This window comes from Danio rerio, chromosome 23 (assembly GCF_052040795.2).
Source record: "Danio rerio strain M-AB ecotype USA chromosome 23, GRCz13ab, whole genome shotgun sequence".
Lineage (NCBI taxonomy): Eukaryota > Metazoa > Chordata > Actinopteri > Cypriniformes > Danionidae > Danio > Danio rerio.
In genome coordinates this window covers 7,087,985-7,105,488 of record NC_141043.1, presented here as the reverse complement: position 1 = coordinate 7,105,488, position 17,504 = coordinate 7,087,985, and the positions used below count along the sequence as shown (strand labels likewise).

The 17,504-nt window shown below is 38.5% G+C and overlaps 1 protein-coding gene across 6 annotated transcripts in view; it reads left to right on the top strand.

Annotated features, from left to right (window-relative positions):
* Positions 1-17,504, top strand: part of edem2 (ER degradation enhancer, mannosidase alpha-like 2) — a 32,026-nt gene that overhangs the window by 6,171 nt on the left and 8,351 nt on the right. For 3 of the 6 annotated variants that reach the window (XR_015522737.1, XM_087305413.1, NM_001305614.1), the window contains exons 3-6: positions 3,859-3,898; positions 3,985-4,090; positions 9,915-10,040; positions 15,184-15,395. Coding sequence is in view for 5 of the 6 variants with exons in the window: in XM_087305413.1 (XP_087161539.1) it covers positions 3,859-3,898; positions 3,985-4,090; positions 9,915-10,040; positions 15,184-15,395 (484 nt within the window). In the remaining variant the exon portion in view is untranslated. Of the gene's footprint in view, positions 1-527; positions 1,235-2,696; positions 3,899-3,984; positions 4,091-9,914; positions 10,041-15,183; positions 15,396-17,504 lie in introns of those variants that run through there. The other 3 variants (XM_087305414.1, XM_087305416.1, XM_087305415.1) reach the window with 2 other exon arrangements.

Genomic DNA, 17,504 nt, shown 5'->3' with positions numbered 1-17,504 from the left:
ATTTGCAGTAATCTCTCAGACTTAATAAACTTAGACAAGTTCTGAAATTGTCTCTAAAATATCTGTGATTGTGAACAAGAAGAGAATAAACGGTCAAATTAAACTGTTCAAATAAAGAAAAAGCAGATCGGTTTGACTGTACAAGGGGAATACCTTCACACTGCCGGTGCTAAATCATTGCCGTCGGTACGCAGAGAAGTGATCTGCTGTCAGTCTGAAGGTGGGAGAGGCTGCTGTACGAGGACTGGGCCACCAGTCAGTGCTCTGAGGCGGGCATCACCAGCAGCTCGTTGAGAAGAGCCGGGACGGTACAGTATAGACAAATGACAGTCTATAAAAATCTCCAGTAACGCACAAAAAAAAGTTGCTAGATTTGTCGCTAGTTGCTTTTTTGAAAATTGGTCGCTAGGGGGTTCTGAAAAGTCGCTAAATCTAGCGACAAAGTTGCTGAGTTGGCAACACTGGGAACATGTTTTCTCTTTTCAGGTCTGATCTCATCATGTTCTGGAGTCAGAAACCGCCTGACCAGTTGACCGAAAAGAGAAAACAAGTTACACAGCCATGCTGTGAAACTGACACTTTGCATTACTTTGGAATATAAATTTATATTCCCACAGCATGTTACTCCCAAGGATATCAAATCATTTTGGAGGACCATGTGCACCCATTGGTTCAAACAATGTAATCAGTGTAATGTATCAGAATGATAATGCACCAATACACACAGCAAGACAGGTGACAGAGTGGTTTGATGAACATGAAAGTGAAGTTGAACATCTCCCATGGCCTGCACAGTCACCAGGACTAAATATTAATGAGCCATGTTGTGGTGTTTTGAAGGAGAAAATCAGGAAACAATTTCCTCCACCAGCATCATGTAGTGACCTGGGGCCTCATGTATCAACGCTGCATACGCACAAAAGCTTTGCGTTCGCCAGGTTTCACGCATACGTTTAGATTTACTAACGATGAAATGAATGTGGGAATGTGCGCTGGTCTACGCCAACTTCATGCCTGGCGTACGTGCATTTCTTGTGTTTGTCTGTTTTATTGCCATTGGCGACTCCTAGAGGCAGTTGTGTTTAATTGCACACTACTAAGTGTCTTTGAGCTGTGCAATGGCAGCTGTATGAGACGAGTTCATCCGCATGTCTAGCAAGTATGTAAGGTTTCCAGTGGTCGCCGGTTTGCCCAATGTAATCGGAGTGCTCGACTGCACGCACATTGCTATAAAGTAGGGTTGGGCATCTAAGCTATAATGCCGATCCGATACGCATCTCGATACAAAGAATACGATCCGATATATTAGCGATACATTTGTGACATATTGCGATGCAACACGATACGATTCACACCTATATCACGATACAATGCGATAATTCAGCACTAACTAATTAGATCAAGTTTATGAGATGATGTGAAAGAGGATGCTGTGCCATTGAATGATTTTGATTATTCATAAACCAAGCAAAACCAAGACTTTTTTTTACAAACTGGCTCTTCTCTCAGAGCCAGAGTGTCAGTTTACAGTAGAGGGCCATTTTAGAACCTATAGCACATATTATTTAAGTATTTTCAAGATAAACAGAATGTATAAGTGCAATATATATTAAATATATATATATATATTTGCACTCTTTCAACATAAAGGTTTACCATTGCACAACAAGAATTGTGATTTACCTTTTCAACTATGAAAACAAGTTTTACAAAGATATATTGTGCCACTGAAAATTCAAAACTTAAGGTTGTGAACTAGCAGTGTTATGCTGCTTTGAAACATCACTGTCACTGTAAACAACAGGCTAATAAAAATATAACAAACCAGCAATCTTTTTGCTGTGAGGTGGTCAAACTACCCACTGTGCCACCGTGACACCCATTATTTTTATCATTATTATTATTAACATTATTATTATTATTATAATTAAATAAAAATTAACAGGAGGAGGTGTTTAAAACTTTCGTTCTCCGTGACACTAGGCTGAATATCTTTGCAGATGAACTATGCAATAGCATTCGTTATTGGCGTAGAGCGCACAAAACTGTTGCGCATGGAAAAAAAACTTGCAATGCTTTTCTCACCACTTTTGGAGCTGGTAGCTACAGTTGAAGCAGTGCGAAAGCCGGGGATGCAGGAACACTGGAAGATGCTTTCACAACAACACCGTGGCGCCGCTTCAAGTGAGATTTCAGATTAGTCGTACTGCCCGCGTATTTTACAGATGCGCGGCACATTTTGCAAATTGCATCTGTCCTGTCATGTCGTCCATCCTTAAATCCATAATGTTGCCATACTTTAGATTTAAAACTCAGTGGGGAATAAAATGTTTGTTTTGCTTCTCGCGCTTTCTGAGGGCGCTCCACTAGCTTCATCCGCACACCTGATACACTGAGTTGTAGTGTAAGTGTACACAGTGTACAAGTCCGTTGCTAATGCATACTTTATGTAGGTCGATTAAATTATGCGCCAAAAACAGGTTGACAACACTTGTTAATAAATAAAAAATACATTCTATATTGAAAATATAAGCTGTATCTCGGAAAAATCGATGCATCTCGCAAAAACCGATGCATCTCGATTTGCTTCCAAAATTTCATTCATCCTCTGCTGCTCAACCGATGCACTCGCATCGTGCACGCGCATGACCGCGTATCAATACATATCGGTTAATCTTCCCATCCCTACTATAAAGACGCCACCTGAAGATGAATTTGCATACGTGAATCAGAAACATTTCCATTCAATAAATGTGCAAATAAAATATGATGCACAGACTTATTAATGATTCCTACTTGTCTTTATCGTGATGAAGAGTAGGCAAAATGTGATATGTAGAGGGGGAAAAAAGAAGAATGAGTTCATCAGTCGCTGGATTCGAGTTCGTGCTCGAATGTGTCAAAACATGTTGCCATGCGTTTTACGAGCAACGCCACTCACGCTGTTATAGACTCTATAAAATGTTACACCTTTAAATCGCATTTCTTTTTTAATCCACTTAGTGCGATGTTCAGACCCAACTGTGTTAACCGCATCAGCTAAACTCTCCCACTCTATTTTTTTCTTTTGTTGTTAATTCCGGAGGACAAACTTGTAAATAACACCGTTTTTCTCTGGTCTACCTCCAAAAGAAGCTTCTTCAATTCACACTCTGTTCAAAGTTTCTCTTTTGGCTTGCTTTTGCCATTGCTTTTTCGTTGGGTTTGCCAAAGTAAAGTCATTAGCATATTCATAAGGGGGAGGAGGCAGGGAGGGGTTTTGCGCCCATGCGTGTGCGCTCAGTTTCACGTTCATTCGGATGTACAAAGAGAATATGCGTGGGATTCGGCGTACGCAGTGTTTCATACATCTGAATTTTTTTCTGCGTACGCACATTTACAGCTTTGTGCGTACGCAATGTTTTAGTATGATTTCAGCGCAAGTCTTCGTACATGAGGCCCCTGGCCACTTTTCTGCAAGAAGAATGGCGTAAAATGCCTCTGGCCACTGTGCAGAACTATCTGTCATTTCCATAAAGAATTGATGCTGTTTTGGCTGCAAAACGAGGTCCTACACAATACTAATAAACTCTTTTCAGGAATTTCAGTCTCATTGTCCAATCCCTGATTTTTTTTTTAATGCAAGTACATAGTAGTTAAGGGGACCTAACATAAAGTGGGACCATCTAGTTTATTGTAATTTATTCAGATACACTTTGAAGTTTATTACAAGTTGTTCAAACCATCCAGAGAAATAGACCTCATGTCGCAATTTATATCACTGAGACCAAATTATTGCAGTGTTGCTTTTTCCAATATCATGCAGCCCTACTGTATAGTATCACTATAACTTCTCTATTTGTCCGTTTCTCCCTTTAGTTTCTCCCTCACACTCATAGATGCTCTGGACACATTGCTGGTACAAACTTTAATTCAACAAGACTTTTCCTTGCCGTGCTGTGGTGCTGATGTAATGATCTCGTTCTCATGTCTTCCCCATCACAGATTCTAGGAAACCACACAGAGTTTCAGCGTGTGGCCACTCTGCTTCAGGACACTGTTGACTTCGACATCGACGTCAATGCGTCTGTGTTTGAGACAAATATACGAGGTACGCTCAGTGCTGTTAGAGTTGATCATTACAAAGCCATGTTTTAAAATCTATCTAAAAAGGAAACAAAGACTTCATTATTGCAATGCTGATTTTTAAACATACACTTTTGTTGTAAAACTAGGAATAAGCAGGTTAAGGTGTGACAAGCGTGGTTTAAACATTGTTAATATTTAAACATGTTCATGTCATAAAAGTAAATAATGTACATTTATATCTACAATATACAAAATTAGTACAGTATTGGGTCATTTGTTTATTACTGCAGTTGGATTACCATGACAACAACCAAATTACAATAACAGTTTTATTTAAGGGCGATGCAGTGGCGCAGTAGGTAGTGCTGTCGCCTCACAGCAAGTGGGTCGCTGGTTCAAACCTCGTTTTAATTGGCGTTTCTGTGTGGAGTTTGCATGTTCTCTCTGCATTCGCGTGGGTTTCCTTTGGGTGTTCCAATTTCCCCCACAGTCCAAAGACATGAGGTACAGGTGAATTGAGTAGGCCAAGTTGTCCGTAATGTATGAGTGTGTGTGTGTGTGTGTGTGTGTGTGTGTGTGTATGTTTCCCAGAGATGGGTTGCGACTGGAAGGGCATCTGCTGCGTATAAACGTGCTGGTTAAGTTGGCGGTTCATTCTGCTGTGGCGACCCTGGATTAATAAAGGGACTAAGCCGACAAAAAAAAAGAAAGAATGAATGAGATTTATTTAAAGGTTCTGTGAAATTAAGATAAACTTTTTAAGATGTTGGCATCAGTATGTTAATTATAAAGATATCTAGGTTGATTTTAAGATCATCCAGACAGAGTTAGTAAATGATTAATAAACTATTCAAATTAACATTTATAATTCTTATTATTCAGGCATATACTAATAATTAATTAGTTTGTTTATAAATTCTTTATTAACTCAACTTTATTAAATGTTGTGATCTAATCTAAAACGAGGACTATTCATGCTTTATAAATCCCCTGTAAATGACAATTAAAGGCTCAGCTATATTCTAAACAGGAAAAAAAGAACTTAAACGACTTTATTAATTTCTATTCATTGGAAAATCCACTAATGAAACTGGATCAAATAAAAAAAAACCTTTGCAATCTTATATAAAATTACTGTGCAGTTTACACATTGCATCTTATTATATTGTTAAATTATTATATTGTAGTTTTATCCAATTTTATTTTATATTTTGACACTCCTGTTATTTAGCAATGTTTAAACTTTACAATAATTTTACCTTTTAGATAATATTGCGAAAGATTATTGTTCATTTGATCCTGAGCCTTTAAATGTCATTTATAAGGAATTAATAAAGCATTAATAGTCCTCTGTAGTGAGGGTCGTTGTTGTTGTGGGAAGAAGAAGACAGGGTCGGCGATTCAGGTAAGTTCATTCATTTTCTTGTCGGCGTAGTCCCTTTATTAATCCGGGGTCGCCACAGCGGAATGAACCGCCAGCTTATCCAGCAAGTTTTTACGCAGTGGATGCCCTTCCAGCCGCAACCCATCTCTGGGAAACATCCACACACACACATTCACACACACACTCATACACTATGGACAATTTAGCCTACCCAATTCACCTGTACCACATGTCTTTGGACTGTGGGGGAAACCCACGCGAAGGCAGGGAGAACATGCAAACTCCACACAGAAATGCCAACTCAGCCGAGGTTCAAACCAGCGACCTTCTTGCTGTGAGGCAACAGCACTACCTACTGCGCCACCGCCTCGCCCAATTCAAGTAAGTAAATGTCTCTATTATTTTTCAAATACCACCACATGTGCAGCAGTGTGTGTGTGTGTGTGTCAGTGCTCTCTCTTCTCTCGACTGCTCCTCCTGTTTTCCTTAAGAAGGGAGTCTCTCCGGCCCAATCACTAGAAAGACAGGTGGTATTTATCATTTCTGATTGGCCTGCTGATTAGCCGCCGGGCTCCGAGCATATTCTCCCTCCTTATTGGGTGTTCAATCACGCTCACCTCCCCACATCCTCACTTTAGATTAGGTCAAAAAACTGCATAAAGTTGAGTAAATAAAGCATTTATTTACATATAAAGTAACTATTACTATATGCCTAAATAATAAGAATTATAAATGTTAATTTCAATAGTTTATTAATCATTTACTTACTCATTCTGAATGATCTTTAGTAATGAATAATAGACCAGTCACAAATTATGAAAGTACCATTATTAGGCACATTGTAAGTGTGCTCATGAGTCAAGAATACAGCATTTGCAGCTGCAGTTTTAAATTGCCTACTAACATTTATTAATGTAGAGTTCCTGCTTTACACATGATGAATTCACTAGATACAAATGCTTAATGACTGATTCATAGTGTGTAGTTATTATAAAGTGTTACGGATTTTTATAAGCTAGTGCAATACAGAACGTAAAAGTTTTTTTTAATTAAATTTTTACTTCACCTCAGTCACTTCAGTTTCTCAACAAATCGTCTCACCAATCAAATGGTCTCTAGTATCTGACATGTCCGGTCTACTTCAAGATGTGACATTTTGGTTGGACGCTTCTCTTTTGGTTTTCATTTGATGCGCAAGAGCTCAACCACCTTCGCTGGCAGAGCTGTGATAATTCAAAACACTGTTGGCTGTTTTATTTAGAGCTACTCTGTGTCCTACCCTCTCTTTCATTTTAGAATACGTCAATCATCTAAGGAAATTACACATTTCAAAGCACTTCATAGAAAGTGCTTTACTATAGTATGGTTCAAAATAGGGTTGGGCGATGTCGACCAGTTTGGCATCGTATGATGTCTAATGTGAAACATCACGATGGATGATGGCATCGTCGTTATAGGCGGTGATGAATTATTTATTTATGATTAATTAACTCATTCATAACGAATTAGTAATTTGTAGCCTACCCTTTCAACTACATAACCCGCATGGTCTTTGTTTTGCCCAATAACCAAATCATAAATAAATAAAGATAAGTTACACATAAATTACCACCTGTCAGTTAATTTTTCCACAGGACATGAATAGGCAGAATGATCTTGTCGTCATAATGGCATCGACAAACTTGGTTGGGTAAAAAGGTGCACAACCAGCAGGATCTGAGGTTTTCACTAAAGTTACTAAGTACAAGCGTGAAAGCGAAAGATTGAAGCATTGTACTGACACTGACACGTTACCTTTTAGATTCAGAAGACCAAAGCGTTGTTAGATAGAGCCAAGATTAATTAAATATCACGTTTTACAGCTAGAGTTGTTAACCGTTTAGACACTGCAGCGCATGACAGAGTATTTGTGTGTGTGTGTGTGTGTGTATGGTCATGTGATGTGTGTTTTCAGCGATATAGTGTGCAGGGCTTAACATTAACACCTGCCAACCTGCCAAATGCAGGTAGATTTCAGCTTTGGCAGGTTGGACAGTCACTCCCACTCGCCACTTTGGCTGGTTGACAATAACTTTTAAACTGTGTTTTTTTAAAAAGCAGGGTTCGACTATAATAATGACCCAATATGCGTGCAAATGTGATCTTAGAATCGAGAAACAGACGACTTCTGCGAAAATTGCGTTCGCTCGAGCAGAAGAAAGCAGATAAATACTGAATGAGAGGATGATCACTCGCGCTATCAGCTGATGTGATGCGGGCGACTGTTTAAAGCGCGTGCGCGCTCCTGTTTCCTTGCTTGAAGCAACCTACTGGAACGCAACTGTGATCGGTTCTGTTTAAAATAGTCAGACAAAAAAAGTTATGCTAATGCACCCACAGTCTTGTTGCTTTAAAGAGCTCCAAATATGTCTTTTTGTAAGCAGCACCGTTTGCTTTCGATTTGAACAGATTTTTAATTGCCCTAATCGTGTGATCATCCTTCCATTATCACTCAGTATCTTTTTCATCTGCTTTATTTTGCTTATGGTTACTTTTGTTTATATGACTTAATTATCATTTTTTACAACAACATTGCTTTAATATGAGATTAACTCCTCATTTATGTGTAGTTGACTGGTGCTCTGAGAGACCTTTAGCCAGGACAGATTACTTTAAATATTCTTGACACATGACTATAATTTTTTTTAAAAGTCAATTGTTTTTCTTAGTTTTTTTAAAATAAATTTTTGTTAAATAAAAAGTAGGGCTGCACGATTTGGGAAAAATATCACATTGCGATTATTAACGTCAAAATTGCGATTCACGATTGCGTCACGATAAACAAGTGGTATGACTCAACTTGCTTGTTATCAAGAAAAATGCACACACAGATTAATAATAATGCTGAAATGTTTATTTTTCAATTGAGATACAGTATAGAGTGCAATCTAACAGGAAATGAACAATGTTTTCAAATTAAAACAAAATTGTACAAAGTTAAATAACAGTAACATCTTTATATTACTGAATTAAATTACATTAATTTAACTTTAAAATAAAATTAAAAAGTCAAATGTACAGATAAATAAAACAAATACCCATTTTTTAAAATTATTTTTACATTACTACTCTTGGCTTTTATCACCATGCATTCATCATACATTTCTCTGTGTTGCTTCAGGTGCTAATATAAATTTGTTGTGTTGCCACGTGATGTAGCAATTTTAGTTTGGCAAATTTTGCACTGTACCTCTTTCTGCTCAGGGTCCGATATTCTGAAGCCAAAATATCGCCAAATAACAGAGGTAGCATTTTTTTCTGGGTTCAGTGTCGGTCTGTTCTGTATCCATCTTCTCCCGTCTCCACACTGCGCTGCGGAAAGTCACGTGACCACAAGCACACGCGCTACGTCCACAAATGCATTCGTTTATTTAATATAATAGCAAGAGTTGCTGTAATGTAATCGCATAGGCTGACATCGCGATTGTGATATGATTAATCGTGCAGCACTAATAAAAAGTATAGTATACAGCTATATTTAGCTTGTTTTGGCACATTTAAAATGTGTGGCTAAGGCTAAGAAATAATTATTGTTTGGAGCGGTCAGAGATAAATTTGGTAAATCCTTAATTTTGAGTTTTGAAAAGTGATGTGAAATAAAAACTAATTGCAGTATGACCCTATAAAACCATGACCCATTTGCTCACGCATAACGCACAAAGTGTGAAATGAATGAGAAGTCATGTGGACGAAACACAAAATCTAAATTAAGTAATTTTAGCATGTGAAAGTCATATTAATGCATATAAAAAATATTTTCCCAACAACAAAATTGTGGCTAGTGAAAATGCAGAGTGGCTAGTAACCTTGGAAAACTACTAGCCACTGTGGCTGGTGGTTAATAAAAGTAATTGTCAAGCCCTGATAGTGTGGGAGGAGGGCTTTTCAGAAATGTTAGATGAAACGGTAGTATGGACGTGGATAGTTTTCATTCTATAATGCCATTTTAAAACTAAGACGTATTAGTGTAAACGGGGCCTGAGTGTGTATTTTTCGCAATCAGGTTGCTGCTGCGACGGGGGTGGGGCGGAGGATCGTGATGCCGGCTCAGCATCGTGATTTCCGCTTGATGCTTTCCTCATTTATAAGTCACTTATAAAAAAATACACTGTAATTGTGGCGCAAAACCAAATATTTGTAGTAGACAAGTGTGAAAATAATGATAAAAACTAAACTCGTACTCTAGATTCACACAAACTGAGGAAGTCAAAAAGTGTGAGGTTGTGCTGCGCTCTGCTAAATCTACTTTATTTATTGTTTCAAAACAATATTGAAACAATATTTATTTATTGTTTAAAAAAATGTTGCATTTATTTTTGAGTGAAATATGACTTGGCAAACTCATTTCTTGTCATTTGAATTGTAATACTGGGCTGTCCTCCAGTTTGCATAGTGTTTGTGATGATCTTGCGTTTGTCTGCAGTGGTCGGTGGGCTTCTCTCGGCTCATCTGCTCTCCAAGCGTGCTGGGATGAAGGTGGAGGAGGGCTGGCCCTGCTCTGGACCCCTTCTGCGCATGGCAGAGGACGCCGCTCGAAAACTGCTTCCTGGTGAGGGACTGACATTTACCAAATCCTATTTTGGTCACACTTAATTTTAATGTGCAATTCACGCTATAAACAAGATTTTCAGCTAAATAAATTACTCACTAGTTGCTTATTAGTTGCAATGCTTGATGGAAATTTGTTATGGAATTAAAAAAGGAGTAACATTGAGATGACCAAAAGAATAAGCTGAAGAAACCAGGCTCAGTTGGGCATGACCATTTCTCTTATGGCTGCAATCTAGGCACCGGAGGACTCGCCGCGAAGACACATTTGTCACTGTGATCTTTCAGGAATCCATCTCATTATCTCCATTCCTCCATGACCACCACAGCAGCTGCTCAGAATTCGGATTTGTCCAGGATTATGAAAATCTCAGGAATAAAAAAAAAAAAATACTAGCATAAGCGGAGATGCTGTTCAAATTATAATGTCTTTAGGGAAGTGTTCCCAGCTCCGGTTGCCCTAAATAATGCAGACTAACAATCGTCCAAAGACGTATGGTATAGGTCAGGGGTCGGCAACCCGCGGCTCTAGAGCCGCATGCGGCTCTTTAGCGCTGCCCCAGTGGCTCCCTGGAGCTTTTTCAAAAAATGTTTGAAACGGAAAAAGATGGGGGAGGTAAATATATTTTTGTTTTAATATGGTTTCTATAGGAGGACAAACAATCTTAACGTTTTCCAATGCTGTAAAATTGTGTAGAATATTTATTTTCAACATTTCTGTCAACGAAGATTTGCGTCATAGCCTGGGACACACGGAATAGGCAGGTGGCTGTTGTAAACAATCCGGCGGCTGTGTGATGCGCCATGGAGCGTAAGCTGTCTTTGCCAAAGATGTACAGCGGGGCACGCTCTCTCATTTTCCCTCCCTGAGAGAATTCAAAGAAGCCCATCCCGATCACTCACTCAACGGTGATTATTTACAAGGTGCGATCGTTGATATGCAAACTGCATTTGGGAGCAGATTTTGCGAGTGGCGAAAGGAAAAAACGAGACTGTCTTTCCTTGTCACACACCCCTGGAGATTGACCCTTCCTTGTTGAGCACATTCCCAGTAAGGGGCACGTTATGCACGTTCATTTTGATGTTGTTTTTTGGAATCCTCAAAATAAAAAACATCAAAAATCTGATTTCTTTACTGCATTTCTTTAATTTCATCAAAGCAAAACATGATGCATTAATATTGTAATGAAGTTAAACTTGAACATTAAACATAATGCATTGATATTGTAATAAAGTTAAACTTTAACATTAAACATAATTCATTAATATTGTAATGAAGTTAAACTCGAACATTAAACATAATGCATTAATATTGTAATTAAGTTAAACTTGAGACGGCATCGTACAACAGAGTAGTCACGTGGTGCGTCATTCTCTACAGGATGCACTGCAGGGAAAAAAAACATTTAATCATGAAGGCTCAGTATGTATTTGTAGCCAACTAAATCATTTTTATAGTAGGCTAATATAGCTAATATAAATACATATATCATGTGTTGCCTTCATTATAAGGCTTATATAAGGCTTTTAATTTTTTGAGGCTCCAGACATATTTGTTTTTGTTTTTTTTGGTCCAGTATGGCTCTTTCAACATTTTGGGTTGCCGACCCCTGGTATAGGTGAATTGGGTAGGCTAAATTTTCCTTAGTGTATGAGTGTGAATGGATGTTTTCCAGTGATGGGTTGCCACTGGAAGCACATCCACTGCATAAAAAAGTGCTGGATAAGCCAGTTTATTGCGCTTTGGCGACCCCAGATTAATAAAGGGACTAATATAAGGGACTAATAAGAAAATGAATGAATAATTGCAGGCATTACAGTCGGCTATTTCGCACTGTCATTGATCTGCAGTTATTACCAAATCACTTTCATTGAAAGGTTAGTAATAAACATTTATACACAAGTATTTATGTGTATAAAGCAGAGGTCACCAACCTTTTGGAAACTGAGAGCTACTTCTTGGGTACCGATTAGTGTGAAGGGCTACCAGTTATTAAATAACACATTTTTCTTAATTTACTTTTAATTATATGTTATTATTAATAATTAATAATAGTCATCTATGTGAAGACATTCATCATGTTAATGATTTCTCACAGTAGTTTTCAACAGTGATTTAACAAGTTAGATACATATCAATATGCGACACTTCATTTGTCTGAAATTGTTTTTAAAGGGCCATGAAACCCCCTCGTTTCAGCAGGGTGTTTTCACACCTCTACTTTGGAAAAAGTCAGTGGGCGTGTCCAGCTCTGTTTAGGAGGGAGTGTCAGAGGAACTAAAAAGGCATGGTGTGGGAGTGTCTATTTGGGCGCGCTGAATTTCAGAGTCAAAACACACACCCACAGAGGACAAAGTGACTGTGTTTACATGGACATCTGTAGTCGAATTATTTGCCAAATTATTAAATGGTGGACTTTAAATGCAGTTTGGCTCTTTCAGTTAGGGAATACATTCATGTCCCTCGCAACAAATGAGATATTTGATTCGAGGAACTGCTCTAAGCGTGTATTTTGATGCAATGTTTGATACCGCACGGCGAATGAGAGAAAAAAAAAATCAGCATTTCCCGGAAACTTAGATGCACACGGCAGGTAGCGTCAGAAAGCCGCGTGTGTTATTCCGGTCACAAAATCCTACACAAGGTTATAGTTTGGTTGTAGTGCTAACTTGTTTACACTCGTTGCAATAGTTTGTTCGATACAAATAAAATACGAACTGAATAAACAAAGAGCGCTGGTCGCTCACTTACCAAATCTGTAGAGACAGGACAATCCACAGCAACTAGAGCCGCGTCTTTATTAAGAGAAGACTACAAGCGAATCCGGATCTCAGCATTTGCAGATGAGAACAGCTCTCAGGTAAACAATGTTCCTCCTTAGACACGCAAGTTATTGTTGTCGAGCGTCGCGTACACTGTTAATCCACACGTGAGTCCAGCTGAGCTCTCACAGAGAGAAAATGAAAACAAAACTTAACTGCAGCAAACTGTAACTGTGGCGTCTCTGTCGTCTAAACACTATGACAGTAATGAATATTAATGAAGTTGCACAATAGAGCGCGCTGATTGGTTTGAACCAAGCTTTACTCATGCATTAATGCAGCAGGCTGTAAGAAGTAAAAAGACACACTCTGGCACAGACGTTCAGTCTGCACGCTGGAATACAACGCTATTATGTCATGTCCGTGACGCAGCTTCAAAAATTAGTTTCAAACCGGAAGTACGAATTTGCATGAAATAACGCAAAAACAACCAATTTACACTTTTTAGTGAAATATAGGTGTCCTAATAGTGTTTTTAGCTGTGTGGGACACATATACTACTGTCAACAGCTAAGAAAATGTGTTTTGGTGTTTCGTGACCCTTTAAAGTTTTTTTTAATATACAACTTAAAGTAATTTTCAAATTTACACCAATGCAAGTGTGATTTAAAAAGAATACCTATAAAAATATTAGATGCAGCTTACTCATATGTGGTGCTATGATGAACTATTTTTAGAACAGGCCCGCGGGCAACTCATGTGAACCTGGCGGGCTACCATGTTGGTGACCCCTGGTATAAAGCATCTGTTCTGTGAGAAAAACTTCTCATGTGAAGGACCTGTACAGCTTTACTTTGACTTTTTCTCGAGCGAGAATGACGTCGACTGAAACTTTCTGTCGTACACCACGCCCACCATTAGTAGCCAATTGGCAGTGGAAACGCCAGCCTGATAAATGTGAAAGTGACAGGGAAAAGAGACAGAAAGAACATTCACAAAAAAGAAACTGGACGGTTCGTAACAGTAGCAAGGTAGTAGTTGGCTTTGGGATTAGTGATGTAAAAAGCCATAAAAGACTAAAAGGTGTGAACCTTTGCTTAAACTAAAGTGTTACCCTTATTTTTGTATGTATTATATGAAGCTGAACCCTTGTCAAGTGCCATATGTGAATAGGAATTGAAATTTGAGATTAGTCGCCTGTAATTCTGTAATAATTAATTACAAGGACACCTTATAATAAAGTGTTGCTAATCATGACTTTAATTAAATCATGAGTAGCATATGTTCATATATTTTAATCAATTAAAATATATAAAACAAATTAAGATTTTTTTTTTTGATGAATGGTTACACAGTAACATACTGTAATAACAAGGACACACACACACACACACACACACACACACACACACACACACAGTATGTTGCTAGCAGCTAGCTCTCTGCAACTCTCACATGGTCGCCCACTGAAGCTAAGCAGGGCTGCGCACGGTCAGTACCTGGATGGGAGACCACATGGTAAAGCTAGGTTGCTGCCGGAAGTGGTGTTAGTGAGGCCAGCAGGGGGCGCCCAACCTGCGGTCTGTGTGGGTCCTAATGCCCCAGTATAATGACGGGGACTCTATACTGCTCAGTGAGCGCCGTCTTTCGGATGAGATGTTAAACCGAAGTCCCGACTCTCTGTGGTCGTTAAAAATCCCAGGATGTCCTTTGAAAAAGAGTAGGGGTTTAACCCCGGCATCCTGGCCAAATCTGCCCACTGGCCTCTGTCCATCATGGCCTCCTAACCCTCCCCATATCATGATTGGCATATCATCACTCTGTCTCCTCTCCACCAATCAACTGGTGTGTGGTGTGCGGTCTGGCGCAAAATTGCTGGTGGATGCTGCACACTGGTGGTGGATGAGGAGATCCCCCCCCCCCCCCCATTGTGTGTAAATCAGTGCCCAGAAAAGCGCTATATAAATGTAACAAATTATTATGTTTACGATTATTAAATATTGGGCAGTTAACACAAAACATATTTTTTCTTTCCAATGTGCTACTTTTCTATTGTTTTTTATCATAAACACGCATTTTGTGATCGTAACGATTGCATCTTGCGTCTTTTGCAGCACTATTCACATGAGTGCAGTGTGTTTTTTGATGCCCTTTCAAGTTAAAAGAACAGCGCTGCTCATCAATGTGAGTTTCAAAGCAGTGGAACAGTCAGAAGAACTGTGGGATTATAGTTGCAAATTTCTATTGTATTTGTCTAGATCCCTTCGAGCTTTATGCTGCACTTTTTTTCAAACCATTCTGAGGCATTACATCTTGCATTTTAAGAAAGCAAAGACGCTTTCAGTGTGAATGAGCTGTCATTTTGTTTTATCTGTTCTCAGCTTTCCAGACGCCCACAGGGATGCCGTATGGAACAGTAAACCTGCTGCGGGGAGTGAACCCCGGCGAAACCCCTGTCACCTGCACCGCCGGAGTGGGCACCTTCATCCTAGAGTTTTCCACCCTCAGTCGACTCACCGGTGACCCTGTGTTCGAGAATGTTGCCCGCAAAGCTCTCAGGGCCTTATGGAGAACGCGCTCTGACATCGGCCTGGTAAAATTTCTTTAAGCCGTTTGTAGTTCAACTGTTTGTAGACACCAGAGCACTGCATATCCGAATTAGTATGCTTTCTAAGGGTTAGTTAAACTCAAAATGAATATGCTATCATTTAATTATTTTTATTTTATTTGAAATGCAAAATACTCTATTTTAACTATCTAGGTGCAAGATCTAAAGTGCAAAAGCGTAAAGGGTGTATCCTAATCCACTTTTGCTATTTTAAGGACAGAATAATATGGTTTGCGGTGTGGCGCATGGTTTAACAGGGTTGAGCTTGTTCTCTGAATGAGTTATGTGTGTGTTTTGAGTATAATGTGCATTAAACCAATCAGAATCACATCTCCCGTTCCCTTTAAAAGTCAGTTGCATTTGCTATTTACATCACAGAATTTGTGGAAACAGCTTCACTAAAGAATGAGCCTCGTCCATTCGGCCTCTTTACTTTTTCTTTACTTAAACTCTTTACTCTACTCCTTTACTTTCATGGATTAGGAAACGGTGTTGTACTCACTCCACTGATGCAATAGCCTACATATTTAATTTCATTTAAGCGCAAAGATTTGTTTCAAAACCATTTCCAAATTTAGTAGCAAACGATTAAATGAACAATAATAACGAAGTGTGGTTTCATCCAAACACACGTCCTATTCTTATGCATAAACTTGTTTTTAAACAAATGTAAATATGCACACCACACACATATAAATATGGACAGCATAGGCACATAACTAAGTGCTGGATTTATGCCAATGGTGCGTTCCTCAATATAGCAATTCACTAAAAATGCGCCTTAACACACCTCCTTTATAGACCAGCACACCCATGAGTCCACAACATGGCGTAAATAGATTTGGTATTTGAACAACGTGGCACAAAACGTAAAAATGACAGTTGCGCTGGTCAGAAAATAGCAACAAATCGCGCATGTTTTATTAAAGAGTGCCTTCCAGGGATTGGGCACCCCGGTTTATTTGATAAACAGATTAATTGAAGGTTTCCACTTGTATATACTCTTATATATACTATATAAAGATTAGATGATCAGCATAGAATGTTTTACAGCTTTCAAATCGTAGGTGAGAACCAATGAGGTTCATTCTTGTGCGTCACATTATGGCATATTTGAATATATGAAAGTTCAAATGAGGTTTCTTCTTGCATCACATTTATAGTTAAGCTTCTGTTTAATGCTGTGTAAGCAACTTCAAAAAGTATTCACTATTAATTGCATCATTAAAATATATATTTTTAATTAGTTTGTCTAAAAAAGTAACTTAATTACCCTAAGTAATGTAAATACTTGACATCATACTACCTAAATTCCACATACGTATCAACGCATATAGACAATAGAAATTAAAGTCTTTTCATTTAAATCCGTTTTTGTTTTAACGTACATGTTAAAACGTTTAATCTTAATTATACATAATCAAACATACCACTTATTTGATTTATTTCTTATGCATGTGCAATTGACCCTTCGCTAAGCCCTGGGATTATAAGCCCTGGAATAGAATCAGTCGTTTTTGGCCAACAGATGGCCAAGATATCTGAGAAAGCCTGACAAAAAAGCAGCATGCATTACAGGGAGATATTCACGACTTATTACAGTTGACAGATCTTTCAGAATTTATTAAAAAATATTTGCAATTGTGTTCTAAAGAGAAACCACTTATGTTTATGGACTAACAATAAATAGTAATAGACTTAATTTTGGGATCAACTAACTGTTTAACCCTGCATTTTGTGTCATTGAGTTATTAAATATTACATTTAAACATAGCTACTTCTGTAATGCTCAATATTCAGTATGAATAACAATCTGAATACTTTTTTATTTTTATTTTAGGAATTTGAAAGGAATTTCATCAATAATATTTCATCAATCTTTTCTTTTTCTTTGGCCCGTATGATTGCGGGGTCAGCTCTTTTTGGAACAAGTCCATATGATAACGGCTTTTTCACACCTTCCGGCCGGCCTGTCACACTCACACACTCATACGCTACGCACAGTTTAGCCTACCCAATTCACCTGTAGCATGTCTTTGGACTGTGGTTGAGACCGGAGCACCCGGAGGAAACCCACTCGAACCCAGGGAGAAC